Source organism: Ailuropoda melanoleuca, chromosome 1 (assembly GCF_002007445.2).
Source record: "Ailuropoda melanoleuca isolate Jingjing chromosome 1, ASM200744v2, whole genome shotgun sequence".
Classification (NCBI taxonomy): Eukaryota; Metazoa; Chordata; class Mammalia; order Carnivora; family Ursidae; genus Ailuropoda; species Ailuropoda melanoleuca.
Window position 1 is genome coordinate 50,040,938 of NC_048218.1, and position 19,525 is coordinate 50,060,462.

General features: G+C 35.8%; 1 protein-coding gene across 7 annotated transcripts in view; it reads right to left on the reverse strand.

The window, feature by feature from the left end:
• The window catches only part of CBLB (Cbl proto-oncogene B), a 214,063-nt gene that overhangs the window by 94,252 nt on the left and 100,286 nt on the right, over positions 1–19,525 (reverse strand). For all 7 annotated transcript variants that reach the window (XM_019796249.2, XM_011220820.3, XM_034657724.1 and 4 more), the window contains exons 5-7: positions 12,096–12,252; positions 4,615–4,736; positions 1,223–1,360 (exon numbers count right to left, since the gene is read on the reverse strand). In XM_019796249.2, coding sequence (XP_019651808.1) covers positions 1,223–1,360; positions 4,615–4,736; positions 12,096–12,252 — 417 coding nt within the window. The remainder of the gene's footprint in view (positions 1–1,222; positions 1,361–4,614; positions 4,737–12,095; positions 12,253–19,525) is intronic.

Sequence of the window (19,525 nt, forward strand, 5' to 3'; positions counted from 1 at the left end):
TAAACAATGTAAATAAGCTGTATCAAAATTACTACATGTACAGATTGTAAAACTTCACAGCACGCTTTCTTTAAAAAAAATCCTGTAATCACAGTGAATCAAAAGCTACACATATATATCTTAGATGCATTACAAGTAAGGTATAAATAACTGAGGATAGCAAATTTATGATAAGTTAAAAAAACAGAAATACAAACTTGTTACCGGTCTGCCATACAATTCTTATGTAACTACTTCTTGAAAGCTCATAACTTATAAAAAAACGCATTTTTTCTTCATATATATCCTATCACTTTTTTTTTCTTTTTTGCAGTTATTTTAGAAAAGATGGAACTTAAATTATTTTCTCTTTGGTAACTCTTGTGGGCTTTCTCCTACTAGGTTTCTATCACCATCTGTGCTGTAGCAAATAAGGGAACATCTGTCTCTTCAGTTACTCAGTAAGGGCAAAGGGCATGAAAAGTGAGCATGATATGAATTACATGAGAAGAGAATAGAACAACACAGAAAAGAGAACAAAAAGATGAAGGGAATGGCACATGACTAAAACAAATGAGAGATATCTACTTGGAAGGCACCTATCAGATTGCCTAAACTTTGTGGAGAAAAAGTCCTTCCTACTCTAAAAGACAAAGGAGAACTTACTTATTTTTAAATTTTAAAAAAGAATAGCTTAAGTTAAACTGAATTCAGCTCTTAACATATAATTCTGGAATAGGAATTGAATACCAGTGTGACTAAAAGAATGACACAAACAGAAAAAGGGGGTAAGGGGTAGGAAAAGGGTAAGAAGAAGAAGAAAGAGAAAGTCTGGTACTACTGTCAAACAAAAAGGAAACTGTCAGCTGGAGGGTTCCACGAAGCCAGAGAAGTCAGTTATTCTAAAGAATTATCTTTTCAATAAGTTTTAGCATCTATTTTAAACTACTTTTAAGTGCCTTTAATTTTTTTTTTCCTGTGAAAGATAAAAACTCATGTTCTAATCTGATGACGGAATTTACTGGCTGTCACATACAGTTTAATTCAAACTGGTTACCTTAAAATGAATATTTTAAGAGATGAACTGTAAGAACTAAGGAGCACCCCATTCCTCAGTCTTGAGATTAAAAAAACAAACCAGCCAGATCATCAGCCTCACTACTTTTTCTCTCCATCGCAAAGCAATGTCTGTCTTTCACGCTGGTGAGTAATAAGCACCCTGACTCCCATTTCTCATACTCACAATCCTTCCCTGCTGCCGTCAATCAGGGCTTGAAATAAGGGCTTATTATGTGGGATGGTCTGTAGGATATTGCCGTCCCCGGTCACATAGCCGATGGCCCACTGTCCCAACCTGGTGCAGCTTAACCGGAAAATGTAGCTGTATGTAAAGCGTGAGAAAATGATGTTTAGTCACATTCAAAGTGTATGCTCACTACTAAACAATGTTAGACTTTTTTAAAGTCAAAGAATAAACGGAATCATTTAGAATATCTGAATAAGGTTCTAATCTTATTTTCACACCGCTGTCCTTCTCCGTTCATTGATCTGTAAAAGCAGCACTAACAATAATTGCACGTAAACACCTCCAGGGCTATAGGACAAAAGAACTGAAGTTCATGTACTTCAATATCAAAGGATCGACTGCCATCCGCATCAGCGGGTGCTCAGTATGAAACAATTAGGACAGAAATCGTTTTTGGAAAGCAAAGTAAAAGTTTAATTTGTTCACCTCAGAGAGCAACTGAGTCAGTTTCTACCGTGGAATTCAATATATCACTTTGTAATTTTAAAATTATACATTTTAAGTTAATGACTTGTTTAAAAATAATATTTTTTCTTTCGAGCATTCCGGCCATTCACCTTTAAATGAAAGATCAAAAGAGCTGAACTATATTAATGAGAAGACAACCTAGATTAAGCCCATGGCTGCCACCCAACTATGTCCACTCCAATGTCTTGCAATGGGAAGTTTAAACAGTTCAGAAATATAAATCAAATTAATGACAATGACAAGGAGATACTGACTTGGTTTTAAATTCACTGTTATTTATTTATTAATATAGTTATCTGCTTATTTCATTTTAGATCACTTATCTTTACTTAAGTGTACTATACTCAATCTTGCCATCATGATAACCGTATCTGGATTTCATAACCCCTTAAGCAGCTCAAAAACAGGTCAACAATTTGTTGGCTATATTTGAGTACCCTGATTGCTCTACGTATATGACAGAAATTCTTATCTCCTAATGTACCTTAGTTACTGATGAATCAAGTACTATAAAAATAACTTCGTAGGATAAATTAATATATATAACAGCTATACAGTCACTCAATTTAATTAACTTGTGTATTTAGTACTGCAAGGTGATTTCATCTTTGAAGAAAATTGGGTTCTTAAAGAAAAGAAGATGTTGTGATTTTTAAATAGTAATAACTTCATACTCGTTTTAGAACCTTGAGAAAGGACTCTTCAAGAAAAGTCCAAACATGTTTTCTCCTAGAGAGCCTGAAAATAGGCTACCAACCTGCCTATTAAAGGAACCCTTAATCAGGGGTGCCTGGGTGGCACAGCGGTTAAGCGTCTGCCTTCGGCTCAGGGCGTGATCCCGGCGTTATGGGATCGAGCCCCACATCAGGCTCCTCTGCTATGAGCCTGCTTCTTCCTCTCCCACTCCCCCTGCTTGTGTTCCCTCTCTCGCTGGCTGTCTCTATCTCTGTCAAATAAATAAATAAAATCTTAAAAAAAAAAAAGGAACCCTTAATCAGAATCAGACAAAATAATTCTACACAGACTTCTGGCTGTCAACTGGATCCCCCCAAAAAGCAAAACCTGAGACTCAAATGTCCTTGCAGTAGGTCCTACGATTTTCTGTAGCATGAAGCCAAAGAGAAGAAATGCTTTCCAAGAGGAAGAAACAGCCAAACAGGTATTCCTCAAAACAAGTATTTATCAAAATCATTTGATTTGTTCACTGAGTTTTCCTAAACTTTACATTTTATACACCACATCACACTTTATACATAACAGTTTACCACAGACTGCCCAATTGGTGAGTAATAATTGCCGAAAACTCAGAACAAACTGTTACAGAGCAAATTGGGAAGACAAGGAAGACATCCTTTTGGAGGGCATTGTCCTTTTATTAAAAGAACTATTCCAAGAGTGATAAGGCCTGGCTTTTGCTCCCAACAGTGTTCTCTCCAAACATTATTTATCTCCATAATCTTGAACAAGAGAACACAAAAGAGACTTGGTTTCTTAATTTCACAAATAAGTTCTGTGTTAAATTTGTAGGATTGTGTAATTCCAAACATAGCACATCTTTCAAATCATACTCCAAGAACAAGAAGATACTTTGATGCCAATCTACAGAGTAGAAGTTACGGAAAAATCTGGTCAAATCCTTGACCAAAACAGAATGACTCATCTAAGCCACCATCAGCATCTCAATGAGAACCAACTCTCCTTAATCTAACCAGAAGACTTCAATAGAAGCCAAACTGTTCTCTGCACCCATTACCTTCTTTTCATATGCCATATAAATTCTTAAAAATAAAGAAAATGGGAATTTTCATTATGGCAGAGAAAAAGGAATCAACAGTATTGGCTTGAACTAGAAACTACTTTGTTAAAGGACACACACCATTTGCACCATTTTGCAAATGGCATTAGAAGAAAAATGTGACCTTAAAAAAACCACCAAATTCATTCCTATAATGAAATGACTCCTATATGAAAATCAGTGTACTAATGAATGGATGTTGGGATGGCATGTCCTAGTAAAATGTCAGTGTAGGAGGACAGGTCTCCACTGTGTCACTGCTGCCATACCCAGCACACTGCTTGCCACAGCACAAATGCCTACTATGTAATGCATTTCTAAGTGGCACATGGGGAAAATGCATGAACGAGGAAAGAGACAGATTTTCTGATCCCAGAAAATAATGTATGATTTGTCAGCCAAAGCCACAAGGGCTGACAAAACAGCCAACCTCTGAGTTTCACCAAGTTTCATCATCTGGAAAATAAAACATAAATTCTGAAGCTACAAAGAATGACGAGGTATTATGGAAGAAATTCTTAACATGAAAGTGGTTGGATTGTAACAATGGGCTTATATATGTTTATATATTTATATGTGTTTATAATGTACATATGTACACTTAGAATTACATATAATATAAACAAATGTAAGTACATATGTGTTTATCATAGAACCAAATTGAATATCTTGAAAAATACACTAAAATAATGATCATGAAACTGATTTGTCTTTAGCACAATATTCAAGTATTCAAATATACACATACAATTTTATACACAAACAGGTGTCGTGAAACAGTCAATGCTAATACCCTACTCCAATTTGAAAATCAGAGCTCTGAGACTTAATGAATTTCTAAGTTTGTCAAATTACATGGTACCATATCCTCTTTCACTTCCTGAACACAGAGTTTCAGTACAAGTACAACGAATGGATTAAAAGGATTCAATTAAGAAGTACCATTGTGGTCTATTAGCATCCCCCCCCCCTCCGCCATGGGTGTTACTGATTTACTTAAGAATGGACAAGAGAGGACTTTTCATCATTAGATTTACCACATAATATTACTGCTGAAAAGTCTTACCTTCCAGGTTTGGTGCTGTATTTCTGTAGGCGTGCTTTAACTTCATCATACGTGAGAAATGCCATGTAACCCGGATGTGTTACAGCTAAGAAATTCCAATTCCGTAAAATAGAGCCCCAAGGCTAAAAATATGAATAAGTGAAAAGATATTATCTAGATAACATCAACTATCAATTATATACCAACCTATCATTTAATATAGTTACTGAAATCTCCTAAATATATTTCAGGTGAATATGAGCTTCTGTAGCTTAGGTCAACCTTTACCACCTAACAGCAAACATGAGATACCTTACTCTCTTTTTGGAGAAATACTGGGCAGAAAACAGGATAGAATACAGAGAACAAAAAGAAAAAAGACATACTTTCTTCACAAATTCTATTCCCAATACAGCATTTGTGGTAATTTTGAAATATAAAACACATCACTTTTCTGTCCAAAACCCTCTAACTTTGAGTAAAAGCCAAAGTCCTTACAAATGGTCTTGGAGGATTTTAAAGGGTTGATGCCCAGTTCCCTTTCCTCCCCATCTGTGTGAGTTCTCCACATTCTGCCTCTTCCCCAGGCACCATGGCTTCTTTGTAGCTGGCTTGAGCACAAAGGTATCGGTATCCCCCCCTCCTCAGAAGCTTTATATTTGCTGATTCCTCTACCAGAATTCTTCCTCCAAATATCTAAGTGATTCCTCTCCAGTGTTATTTCCTCAGTGAAGCCTTCTCAGACCACTCTATTTCAGACTGTTAGCTCTCATCACATTCCTTATCTCCCTTGGTCTGTTTTGTTCACTGCTGTACCTTTAAAGTATCTAATTTTATAGAACAGGAAGCGTACCATGGAATGTAAGTGATTTGGCAACGGTTACACATTAACCAGAAGCTACATGAGAATAAGGAACGTGCCTGTCTTGCTCACCAAAGGGACACCAGCATGAGGCAGTAACAGAATATGGTGATCAGGGAGGTGTCACTGGTGAAAAGGTCCTCTAACTAGTAATTTGTCTAAAAGGCTTTGACTCCCAACCTACAATTCTTTCCATGGTAACATACTTCTGTGCTCACATTTGGCTAATTCTTGCACAATGACAGAAGGCTTGTGGTTTAGCAGTGAGTAAATTAAAGATCTTGCACAGAAGTACACAAATGTACATAGAGTTTGTACCATTCTCTCTTTCATGTGATTAGTTACCCCTCCAGTTACCACAGCAAGAGAAAAAAAGGCAGTCGGTGATAGACAGCTTTGCGTGAGGGTGTGAATGCACCATCTTAGCCATATTTTTAAGGCTGAAGCTACATTTATTCCATGGACTTGGCAGCACGCTCCATCTGATGTGCCAGATTATAAACTCATATCTTCTACAGAAAGGAAGAAAAAGGTATTTTCTGTTGCCAAGGGAGAGCTGTTGAAGTGGTCGTCCTAGACATGATCATTGGGAGAGGGCTCCTGCCTTTGTTTGTTTTGAGACTTTTTCCTTATTATTGTTAAGCAAGTTTCAGATTCACAAGGCGGAATTCTTCAAGGACTGTACCTCTTGAGATGAGGATAACAAGGGCAAGAATGATTTAGTAATGAAGAGTTCTGTAACCTTTCCTGACATAACAAGGAAAATCTTCAGGCTATTCCCCCAGCACACTAAAATACCTAATTGGGCAAAAAGAGCCCTGGAGAACACTATTATCAGAGGTTCTGTCTGTGTACTTGGGGAAAAAAAAACATGTTTATAATTTTCTTCTAAAATCATAACTAAAAATTACATAAACAATACTTGGAAGAATATCAGTATATGTTTTTTAAAAAACTGAGAAATAGCTGCTAGTATAGGCACTGGGTTTGGTTTTGTTTTGTTTTACTTCCCCATCTACAAAGGACAAGGATGGAGCAAATATAAAATATTTGGGTCACTTCCATTAAAGTCTACAAAAATTAATGGAAGAGTTGTTTGAAAAAATGCTGAACTTTATGGAGAACCAATGTGCAGATCAGAATACAACCGAAAAAAAAAATGAAATTGGAGTTTTGAGCCAAATGCTACAGTACTAAGCAACCATTTCTTGGTACATAATCCAGAGGGCCAGCTTCTAACTACAAAAATATTTCTGTAATAGAAAGAGTCTGTGTACTGTTTTTCTTGTGAATGCAACCCACAGTCAGAAACACATGGTAGTTACGTGGGGTTTTTTTTGTTTGTTTGTTTTTTGTTTTGTTTTGTTTTGTTTTTTAAGTATTTTACCAACTAATGGCTTAAAGAAGGCAAAATAAAATGCTTTGGAGAATAAAAATTATTTTTGCAATTTGTTTTTAGATTAAAGGAAATGTTTTCACACCCACCAACATAAAATTATTTAGAGATTCTTAAATGACTACAGAAATTAATTGAGTGAATTAAGGAAGCTATTCCTTCTATTCTTCCAAAATATTACTCTTTTCAAGAATAGCTCTTTACTGACTGTTGGAAGAGGAGCCTGGACTAGTCTGTCCGGATTTGCTCTCTTATTCCTTGATGTAACAGATGACTTAGTCCTCTTCCTCTTTTGCTCCCTATTTCCCTGATGCTCTATATTCCATAGTCACAAACATATTCCCCCCAAATCACACATTCCTTATGTGGCCACCCTCAAATTTCTTGCCCCATTTCTCAGCAACCCAATCTTCTCTAGTAGTGGGGAAATTGAAGGAGAAGGGGAGCAACAGCCCCAGGGAGAGAGAAGCAAAATCCCCTTATTTCCACTCCAGGACTTCAGCACCTGCCAATCCCAGCATCTCTGAACTACCTGGAGAGGAGAAAGAAGATTAAAGACAGAAGAAAGAGGAAACAAGGAAGGTAGCCACTGCAAGATTGCTCCAATGACTTCCTAGCATTTGTTCAAGTTCTGGCAGAATGTCAGGATAAGGAGAGGGGAAAAGAACATAACTCGTAACCAGCTTTACGTTCTTTTCTTCTCTTCTTTCATTTCCCAGATAATTCTCAACTTCATCTCCTAGTCCCTGCTGATGACTTCTTCAAACCCGTATGCTAGTTCTCGGTCAAACCCCAATCTTGAGCATGTACCTTAGCCACTCTCAGAGCCCATTCTGCTAAATACCCCACTCCCAACAATTTAGAGATGTTAGAATTCACTGCTAATTAACTACCACCACTGTGACTACACAAGACTATATGCTCATGCAGTTACAGTATTCATAAAACACATTTGGCATATAGCATGCATAATTATAACTCAAACTACTACTCAATTTTTAAAGTTGTAAAAAATAAAAGATCAGTAAAAGTTAATACATCCATTTTTCTATGCATAGAACTAATTTGAAGGTACATGTATGATTAGTTAAAGCATCTGAATAATGAAACCAAAAGAAGTGAAGAATCACGGAAGTATATAGAGCTAACGAGAGTTCTTTAGCTACTCCCATAATTCTGTGTTTTAAAAGAGACTAGGCATGTTTAGTCAACCAGTATTTTTTGGTTTTGTTATCTAAAACTTTTCACAGTAACTCCATTTAAAAAGATTCTTTTCCTCTCCCATCCCAGTGAGCATAAATAAGACACACATAACAAAGCATTAAGATTACCTGCGCTGTTTTAAAGTGAAACAGCTTATAAGAAAATATGTGCACATATTAAATAACAGTTTGGGTAAGTGTTTAACCAACATTAAGGTGCCCTCAGAACTTTCATACACAACTGAGGCATTCTAGCATTTAAGACCCACACTAAAAAGTCATCCGGGCTCCCGACAAAAAAACACACTCCTAGAATGAACAGTTAGGTTTAAGGCAGGAAAAAAATTTTTTTCTCTGCCCTCACAAGGGGAAGAAACAAAGCTTCTACCACTTTAAATGTCTTTGTATTATGTGAAATAAATTATTTGTAAAATTATCAGAAACCTTTAAAAAAAGGAGAGATTCTATTATAAAATGGTCGGTATCAGGTAACACAATCTTTTTACAAAATGTATCGTTAAAATCTTGAAAAAAGTAAGCTAATGGCCTATACAGGCATACCTCATCTTATTGTGCTCTGCTTTACTGCCCTTCACAGATATTGTGTTGTTTTTTGTTTTCAAATTGAAGGTTTGTGGTAACCCCATACTGAGCAATTCTATCACAGCACCATTTTTCCAACAGCGTTTGTTCACTTCAAGTCTCTCTGTCATTATTTTGGTAATTCTTTTTAAAGATTTATTTATTTTTTAAAAGATTTATTTATTTATTTGAGACAGAGATAGAGAGAGTGCAAGTAGGGGGAAGGGCAGAGGGAGAGGGAGAGAATTTCAAGCAGACTCCCCACTAAGCTCAGAGCCCGAGACATGGGGCTTGATCTCATGACCCTGAGGTCATGACCTGAGCCAAAATCCAGAGTCAGACACTTCACTGACTGAGCCACCGAGGCACCCCATATTTTGGTGATTCTTAAAATATTTCAGATATTTAAATCATCATCATATCTGTTATGGTGATCTGTGATCTTTGATGTTGCTACTGTATCACAAACCACACCCACATAAGAGGTCAAATGTAACAGGTAAATGTGTGTTCTGACTGTCCCACTGAACAGCCCCCCATCTCTCTCCCTCTCCTCAGGCTCTCTATTCCCTGAGACACATCAATATCGAAATTAGGCTGATTAATAGCCCTACAATGTCCTCTAAGTATTTAAATGAAAGAAAGACATCACACTTATCTCCCTTTAAATCAAAAACTAGAAATGATTCAGCTGAATGAGGAAGGCAAGTTGAAAGACAACACGGACTAAAAGCTAGGCCTCCTGTACCAAACAGCCAAGTTGTGAAAGCAAAGGAGAAGTTCTTGAAGGAAATGAAAAGTGTTACGCTGGCGAACACACAAATGATAAGAAAGCAAAACAGCCTTATTGCTGATACCGAGAAAGTTTTAGTGGTCTGGAGGGCAGATCAAACCAGCCATAACCTTCCCTTAAATGAAAGCTTAATCCAGAGCGACGCCCTAACTCTTTAATTCCTGGAAGGCTGAGGAGGTGAGGATGCAGCAGAAGAAAAGTAGTAGTATCAACGTTCAGAGGAGTTGGAAAGATGTTGATCCCAACCCTCGTGGATGACTTGCAGGGGTTTAAGGCTTCTGTGCAGGAAGTAACTGCAGATGTGGTGGAAATAGCAAGAGAACCAGAATTAAAGGCGGAGCCTGAAGATGGGACTGAATTGCTGTGATCTCATGATATAAATTTAACAGATGAAGCGCTGCTCCTTAGGAATGAGTGAAGAAAACGGTTTCTGGACATAGAATCTAGCCCTGGTGAAGATGTTGTGAAAATTGTTGAAATGACAATAAAAAGTTCAGAATATTAGTTGATAAAGCAGTGGCAGGGTTTGAGAGGACTGACTCCCAATTTTGAAAGAAGTTCTACTGCAGGTAAAATACTTTCAAACGATATCACGTGCTACAGAAAAATTGGTTGTGAAAGGAAGAATCGATCAATCAATGCAGCAAACTTCACTGTTGTCTTATTTTAAGAAATGGTCACAGCCACCCAACCTTCACCACCCTCATCAGTCAGCAGTCATCAACACTGAGGCAAAGACCCTCCACCAGCAAAAGGATCAGGACTCACTGAAAGCTCAGATGATGGTCAGCATTCTTTAGCAATGAAGTATTTTTAAATTAAGGTGTATACATTGCTTTTTCAAGACATGATGCTATTACACATGTCATAGGCTACAGTATAGTGTAAACGTAACTTTTTATATGCACTAGGAAACCAAAAAAATTTTTTTTGACTTGCTTTATTGTGATATTCACTTTATTGCCCTGGTCTGGAACTGAATGAACCTGCAGCATCTCCCAGATGTGCCTGTATATACCAAGGGAATAATCAGGAAACTAGTGTAAACTGAAAATATGGAAAAGCACAATTTCTGCAATCATTTATCTAATTTCTTATCTTATACACCCAGGTAGAATTATGATCTTAAAGTTGCAATAAAATAAAATGTATTCTGTAAGTATTGTTGACAAGAATCAGTTTGTCTTCTGTTAACAGGTCCTCTCATAAATTAAAAGTTAATCCCACACAATTTGATTTTCTTACATAAATCAGTCACCAGATCCTTGCAAACTAGTGCCAAGGAGAATCATAAATCAGAGAAGGGAAATTCTTATAACATGGGAAACATGAAAACCAATATTATATCCAACATTTGTTGAAAGTATGTTTCAAACAGAATAAATTTACTACAGACTAAAATAATAAAAAATTGCAACAGAATACAAGCAAGACTGTTTTCTGATCAATTTACCTCACTTACTATAGAATTTAAATTACTACAATCATAAAGATTCTAAGTGGGATTCTTTCATTTTTTGACTACTTGAATTGAATGTGGTAGATGATATACAATTTAGTAGCAGAGGCAAATTCAAAACACAAATTTCAAGTCTTCATGTATAGGGTAATTCCATGAAGATATACAAAAGAATAAAATGATAGCATCCAGCTTTCATCTTTCAATGACACTTGCTTCTGAAAAGCCATGTGAAGACAATTGTAAAGGACAGATTAAAAAATAAAAACAACAGGACAAGAAGCTTAATGTCACAGTCATACAGATTAGTGAGGAAACAGGAAAAAAAAAAAACAGGGCGCCTGGGTGGCTCAGTCGGTTAAAGTGGCTGCCTTCGGCTCCAGTCATGATCCCAGAGCCCTGGGATTGAGCCCTGCATCGGGCTCCCTGCTCAGCGGGGAGTCTGCTTCTCCCTCTCCCTCTGCCTGCCACTCGGCCTACCTGTTCTCTCTGTCAAATAAATAAATAAAATCTTTAAAAGCAAACAAACAAACAAAGCCTAAGTTTGAGGAATTTGTTAAATTCCAAAAGAGGAATTTGTTAAATTAATGACATACTAGTTTGATGGAATATTATGTAGCAAATGAAAACTAATAATTATATTGATGAAAAAGATTTATTGACATGAAAAATGTTTACAACATATGGTCAAATGAGCAATGTAAGCTATAAACAGTACACACCACTGGAATCTTCTATACAGAACCTGATAAATTCACTATTTATTGTCAAGTTTACTATTTCCTTTCTCAACAAATGAACACAGGAGACAAAGGAAAGAAGTTGGGGTACAGCCTCAGCAAATACCCACCTGTAAAATTTGTGTTCTGTCAGTTACTGGGCTAAAAAGACAAAGTAAAGTGAGAAACTAAATAGGAAATTTAAAAACGAAGCTCCTCTGCATGAATCTTCTCAAAGCTAATAAGCAGTCGCCAGCCTCAGCACCTGGTGCCCCGAACTGACACCCTCAACACATAGCAATGACCAAACACCTAGACCAGCAACTTCAAAATTACAGCCTCCCAAAAATGAGACTATTTCTCATAGGTCTGCGTGTGTGAGAGAGATGTACCAACACACGTGCACACGAATGAACACACACACATCACATGCACACACAGGGAAGGAGATCCGGAGAGAGGAAAGGAGGAAGCAAATAGGAAGCTTACCTGAAAGAGCCTGGTAAAAATATCAAATTCAAAAACTGAAATGTAATCATTACAAGTTAAATCAATTGTTGATTTCAGAGCCATTGCTTCCAGGCCAGAGCTAATTTGATGAACCTCATGAAGGCACTGTCTGAATACTTTCCATGGTACAATAGTTCTGTGTAAGGGAAAAAAAAAAGGTAATTGAATCAAGTGTCATTTAAGACTGCCTTCCACTGAAACAGCACAATTCAATCATAACATTAATATAATTAATTGCATTTGTACTAAAACAGAAATAGTCAACAAAAAAAGAAGACTAATAGGTGTTCGGAATTTAGAACACCTGTAATGGGTTCTGCTAACTGGATTATTTTCCATTTGCTAAGAACAGGACAAAAATCTAAGTCAATTTCTCTTTCAAACAATCCTTGGCTATCAAGATATTTTAAAAAATATATCCAAAAGGAGGGATTAGGTCAAAGCCCTATGTATTTGACCTCTTGCATTCACAAGATCATTTGACTTTGAATCAACTTGAATTTTCCCCTCTTTATTTCCTTAAAATAACTCTAAGACTATGGGTTCACACAATAGTAGGAATTCTTTATTCATGGCACAAAAGAGTAATCCACCATCTCCAGAAAGCTCAGGTGGAAAGTCATGAAGGCATTTTAGCCATTTCCCCCTTGTATTCTGCAGATAAAGAGTGCGTTATCTATCCTTTCATATTAATACAAAGGGAAATTTTAAATTGTTTAATCAAACACGCTTGCTAGCATATAGAAACTTATTTATTCAAAACTTATTTTTCCCAAATATCATGCATCAAAATTTTTATTAAGTAATGCATTTATATAATTTAAAAATTTTAGAAGAGTAATAAATGGTATCCAGGGAAGTCTCCGAGTCTGTCCTCCACCCGACCAGTTTCTGACATTCACCACCTCCTCCCCACCATGAAAATAAGTAACACTCATTATTCATCCCTTAGTTCATCTTCCTCCTTTTGGAATGTTAAATACCTACTCCTGAATAGGTGGAAGAAAGAAATCATTCATGTTTTTAAAATTGTAAGCTGCAGTTCTCACAATAGGACATCATAAGAGCTATACATACCTTCTTATAAGATTATAAATATTTATTTTTAAATTTTTTTTAAGATTTTACTTATTTATTTGAAAGAGACAGTGAGAGAGGGAACACAAGCAAGGGGAGTGTGAGAGGGAGAAGCAGGCTTCCCGCAGAGCAGGGAGCCTGATGCGGGGCTTGATCCCAGGACCCTGGGATCATGACCTGAGCCAAAGGCAGATGCTTAATGGCTGAGCCACCCAGGCACTCCAGATTATAAATATTTAAGCCTTAGATTTTTCTTTACTAGTATCTCTTAAGAATTAAAAGACTCAGGCAGAATGGACTACATTGGCGCTATCCTATACCAATTCTCCCAGTGAAGCATCGCCATAAAGGTACGATTATATATTCATTCAATAATTATCCACTGCAGTGGTTGTCAAACTTGAGCATTCATCAGGATTGTTGGAGGGCTTGTTAAGACAGAAATTGCTGATCTGCAACCCATGATATTCTAATTCATCTTGACTGAGGTAGGGCTGGAGAACTTAGAGTTCTAACAAGTTCCCAAGTGATGCTGACGCTGCTGGGCTGGGGAAAACACTTTGAGAGTCACTGATCTCTTAATTGCTAAGGCAAAGCACTGTGGATAAATACAATCATGAAAATACAAGATACTATCTGTCCTTGAAGAAGATACACACAGGGTAGAAATAAGACATGTAATGTTAAATATATATATATATATAACATATATATAATATATATAACATAAACATATAAAATATATAACATAAATATATATAATATATAACAATATATATAATATGTATAACATAAATATATATATAAAATACATATATATATAACATAAATATATATATATTGGGGGGATGGGATATATAAGGAAGTGCTGGAGGAATTCCAGAGAAGGAGTAGTCTGTGGCAAGATGAATAAATGAATGGTAGGGCAGGCTTATGATACTATGCTGTATTTAGAAGAAGTTTAGGTTTGATATACCACTAAAAGAAAGAAAAATATGAGGCTGAATACATCAAAAGGCTTTTCTCTATGTATGAAAAAAACAGGAAACCACAGAGAACTGAAGAGACACACCACATCAGACGCCGTTTAGAAGAAACACACGTCAGGCTCTGATTAAGGTTAACAAAATGCTGCTGTTTTAAGAAAACAAGGAAAACTTCTGATAATGTTAGAAGGCTACTGATTTATTGAGAAGTATAAATATGCAATTGTGTCCAGTTTCATTACAGTTACCACAAAAGCAGAGCTTAAAAGCATATTTTTCTTTCCCAAATTAAGGTTCAAATATTCAATTCATAAAAGGGGCATGAATCATAATATTTAAATTTTTAAAAAATTATACAAAGAACTACTGATTGAAGAATGGGATATGTTTTACTTTTGTATGGAAATGTTAAGAGAAACTTGTCTTGTGTATGAAGTATAAAAAGTAAATCAACTGGCCAGACACCTTTGATAGTTAGCTGTTCCCATGAAAAAAGTTATCTTCATCCCAATATTTAATGTGCTTGCAGATCATAACTCCTTTCAATACCCAATGATTTCCCAGAGCAAATTTTTTAAAAAGGTATGAACTTCTAAAATTGTAGTCTAACATAGCACTTTGGAACAATAATTTACAAAGGCACAAGACACATTCCCACAGTACTGGTGTAAATGACACTTGCGCACAGCTCGCTTGTGATAAAGGTCCACACAAGCTTAGTTAGGGATTGTAACAGGGATTAGGAAAAAAGGGCATTATCTGGTTAGATAACTGCATACAATATTTGTACAACAGATACCTTTCCTTTCATCAGCTGAACCAAACACCCACCACAGAGAATGGTGGGGAGGAGGAGGGTTTCATGAGCGAAGAACAGAAACGGTGTGCAATGACTTCTTAAAAAGCAAAAAAACAAACAAAGAAAAACTGTTCTAAAACTGTTGCACTAAGGATCTAACCTTTCCGAAGAGGACTTCAAGTTGCTACCACCTTCTTTCTTGATGTGTTGGGGGGAGGGGAAAAAGAGAGGATGGCCTTTCACACCTTTAATTAAACTATAGCAACAACGGAGAGTAGTGGTTTCTACTCTCTTTCCCTAGAGATGAAGTCAGAGGAAATATTAATGACAAATTGTTTTACAAACACGTACAAACTTCATTGTGCTGGCAGAGATCTGGGAATAGAAAAGAGGATGAAAAAGAAAAGGAATAGAACATAAAAGTTTCAAGATCTCTCCAATCCAGAAGTTTTTTAATCTGTCCTTTTTGCCACTTACAATTATAAATCACTTTAATTACAAGTTGAATTAACTTTAAAATCTACTAAAAAGCACAAGTAGCTGTTAATCCACAAAGAATGGACGACAAGGCCAATGGTTAGCCAGAAACATACTAATAATGATTCCAGGATTTTTAAACTTCCAATAAGAATAAGAGCTGCCATGTGTTGATGTCAGCTTTATTGATTGATTGACTACTCTCTCTGCCAATCACCCAGTACAGTTAATAATACCTATTACTGGAGTTTGTCACAATAACACTATGAGGCAGATAATATATTTACTCTCACAATACAGAAGGAAAAACTGAGGCTTAAAGAGGTTAAGTAATTTGCCTAAGAAATACTTTATATGTTCCAGGCATTTTGGTAGGTTCAGAACAGAAATATAAATAAAGTCACAATCTAATTAAGTGGAAAGACTTGTAAATAAATTACGTTGTGCCATGGTGCAAAAGTTATCATAGAAAAAGGTGGAGGTGCCTTGGAAAGCCCATGAGATGAAGCTCGTGAAGAAGAGGAATTGTATCTTATTCACCTTTGCCCAAGACAAACAAGGTGTACAACTAAAATTTGTGTAATTAAATTAAACTATGTCTAGGCAAAGCAAGGGAGTGTTACATGGAGGAGAAGCCTAGAAATTTGTGCTCCACTCGCTTTCTCCACTACACAGAAATCTTTTGAGGACTGAAAAATAGTAATAGTCTGTTCATATCATGTCAGGGGAGATAAGAACTTAATATAAAGCTACATTATTTTATTATTAGATGATAAGTCTGGTCTGTTTACCAAGAAAACAATAGTAACTTTATTTATAGTCTTGAAAACAGAGTAAGTGTCCTTTCAGATAAAAACAGATACAGGGAAACAAAACTGAAAAGGCGTCAGTAGGTCAGCAATTGCAAGTCACTCAAATCTTCCAGACTTTTCTCCTCCTCTATAAAAGTGAAGAGTATATTGGGTATTCTGAATTGAAATTCTTGCAGTTTTAAAAAAACAATAAAGGAATGGAGAGCAAAAAATGTTAGGAGATTGCTACCAAAAAAAAGGGCAAAGTATTTTCATGACACCACAGTTCATAAAAGGATATAGGTTTTATTTTTAACTCATATGAAAAAAAAATCCACATAATAAAGGTGTGAATCTCAACAAAGGCTAGGGTATTTGAAAAGTCATATACTTCTGGTGTGAATGAGAATATATACAGCATTTCTAGAAGGCAACTTGGCAGCAAGTTTCAAAAAGCCTGTATTTTTTGACCCTGAAAGGCTACTTCTAGGGATTTCACCTAACAAAATTAACTCAATCAATCAGTCAATCAACAGCAGAACAAATATCCACCTATAAGTCTCTTCAATACAGTGTTGTTCACAATAGTAAAAAATTAAAAACAAATATGCTCAATGGTAATAACAGGACATACTACATTCAAAGATTATAATATTTTAACAGCAATTATCAGTTGTACAAAAGAATATTGTCATGGAAAATTGTCCATGACGTACTTAAATGGGAATAGCATTTTTGAACTCATACGCCCTTTATGATCCAATGCTAAAAACTATCTAGAATGTCTGGAGAGATCAATACACAACTTAACTGATAAGAACTGGATCATGGTGGGAGTTAAAGTGATTATTTTATTTTTCTCTATAAGCCAGTAGAGCTTATTAGAAATAAAGAAATAACAGATATGCTAAAACTGTTTTAAAATACATAATCATAGAAAGAAGCAATTAGAAACCAAAATTATAATAGTATTTGCCCGAGACATGGCTTTATATGTAGGAAATGCAAAAGAATTTACATATTGAACTATGAAAAGAAATGAGAATTCAACATGGTTGCAGAATATAAAACTAATATAAAAAATCAGTTGTACTTCTATAAATAAGCAATGTATCATTAGAAAATAAAACTTAAAAATACTTGACTTTTACAATAGCATCTGAAAATATTAAATAAACAGGAATGAGGCTAATGAAAGATGAGCGGAGCCACAAGATAAACAAAAACACACAAAGAATCAGAGATATAAAAACACAAAGGGATATAACACTTCAATGGACTGACAGATTCAATTTTGTAGACATTAATTATCCCCAAATTGACTCTTAGATTTAATATAACCTCAATCAAAAATTCTAGGAGACATTCCTATAGTAGGAAACGGTAGGCTGGTTCTAAACTTTATAGGGAGGTGTCAAAAGCCAAGAATAATCAAGCCCATCTTCAATAAATACAACACTGACAAACTTACACTCTGTACATAATTAAGAGTGTGATAACAGCACAAGAATAAACAAATAGACGGAACAAAACAATAATTTTAGAAAGAAATACAACCATATTTGGACACTGGATATGCAACATCAATTAGATTTAAACAGCAGTGGGGAATGAATGATGTTTTCAATAAATGCTGCAGGGTCAAATGGGTATACATATGGAAGAAACTGTTGACCCTTACCTAATACCATATAAAAATTCTATTTTAGATTATTCTTTTATCTTTCATATATTTAGGTCTAAGATTAACGGTGGTTTTGTTGTTGTTGTTTTTAGAAGAAACTAGAAAATACCATTTCTTTGGAGCCAGCAAAAAATTTAAACAGGACACAAAATGCTCAAAGGATACAGAAAAAGAGAAGTTAAAACCTGCTTTCATAAAGAGAGATCACTAACAAAGTGAAAAAGAAACCACACATTGGGAGAAATGTATAATTGACAAAAGATTCCCATCTAAATATTAATAATAACTACTCAAAATTGGGCAAATGATTTTCACGTACACAAAGAATTCAAAATGTTCAATAAGCAAAGATATATTCAGCTTCACTGGTCTTCAGAGAAATGTACATTAAAAACACAGTGAGATTCCACATGACCCCGTTAGTATGGCTTATGAAGAAAAAAAAAAAAAGACAGGATATCGAAGGGTTTTAGAAGATTGGAGCAACAGGAACCTTTAGGCACTGTTCACAGGTGTTTCAGTTTATAAGCCACTTTAGAAAACTCCTAAAAGCTACTAAAGCTAAAATTATGCAGAAACTAGAAGCCAGCAATTCCATTTCTAGATGTACAGCCAACAGAAATGCATACATGGGTTTTTAAAAATATAAAAAGAAAAGTACATACTAGCACTACAGATAATAATCCAAAGGAGGAAGAACCCAATGACCATCACCAATAGAATCAACAGCTAAAGTACGGTATAGCTGTGCAATGGCGCAAGAAGAATGAGCAGTCTGTCACATATAAGAACATGGGTGAATTTCATAAATGCGGAACTAAAGGAGCCAGATTTTTTTAAAAGAACATAATTGTGTGATTTCAACTATGAATGATTCCATGATGCTAGAAGTCAGGATACCGTGAGCAGCCAGTCACTGTATGGAACTTGCTGAGGGCTTGGGGGGAAGGTGTGCTCGGAATTGTAGGTAATAGGCTATTTTTTCGGTGGCATTTACATTGGTGTGTTCACATCATGAAAATTCTTCACCTTACACTTATGTTTTGTGTACTTTTCTGTATGTATCTTAAACTGAATATATAAAGCTTTACAAATTTTTACATAAAGACTCTAAGAGGAAAAAGAGAAGAAAATGTGGGAATGGGTGGAGTACCTGCCATAATATAAACTAGGAAGTCAATGTTTACTTGTCGGTTGTTGGTTTTGTTGCTGTGGTTGTGGGGGTGGTGATGGTAGTAGTTGTTTAAAATTCATTCTACCTCAAGGAGATAAAATGTCACCTTGATTTTAAACAAAATGAAGGGGCGCCTGGGTGGCACAGTCGTTAAGCATCTGCCTTCAGCTCAGGGCGTGATCTCGGTGCTCTGGAATCGAGCCCCACATCAGGCTCCTCCGCTAGGAGCCTGCTTCTTCCTCTCCCACTCCCCCTGCTTGTGTTCCCTCTCTCGCTGACTGTCTCTATCTCTGTCGAATAAATAAATAAAATCTTTAAAAAATAAACAAAATGAAAAATCTGTTCTATCTATATTAACCCATTCCTATTAATTTCATCTGAATTTGGTCAGAAAATTCACTTTGACCAACAAAGATATATT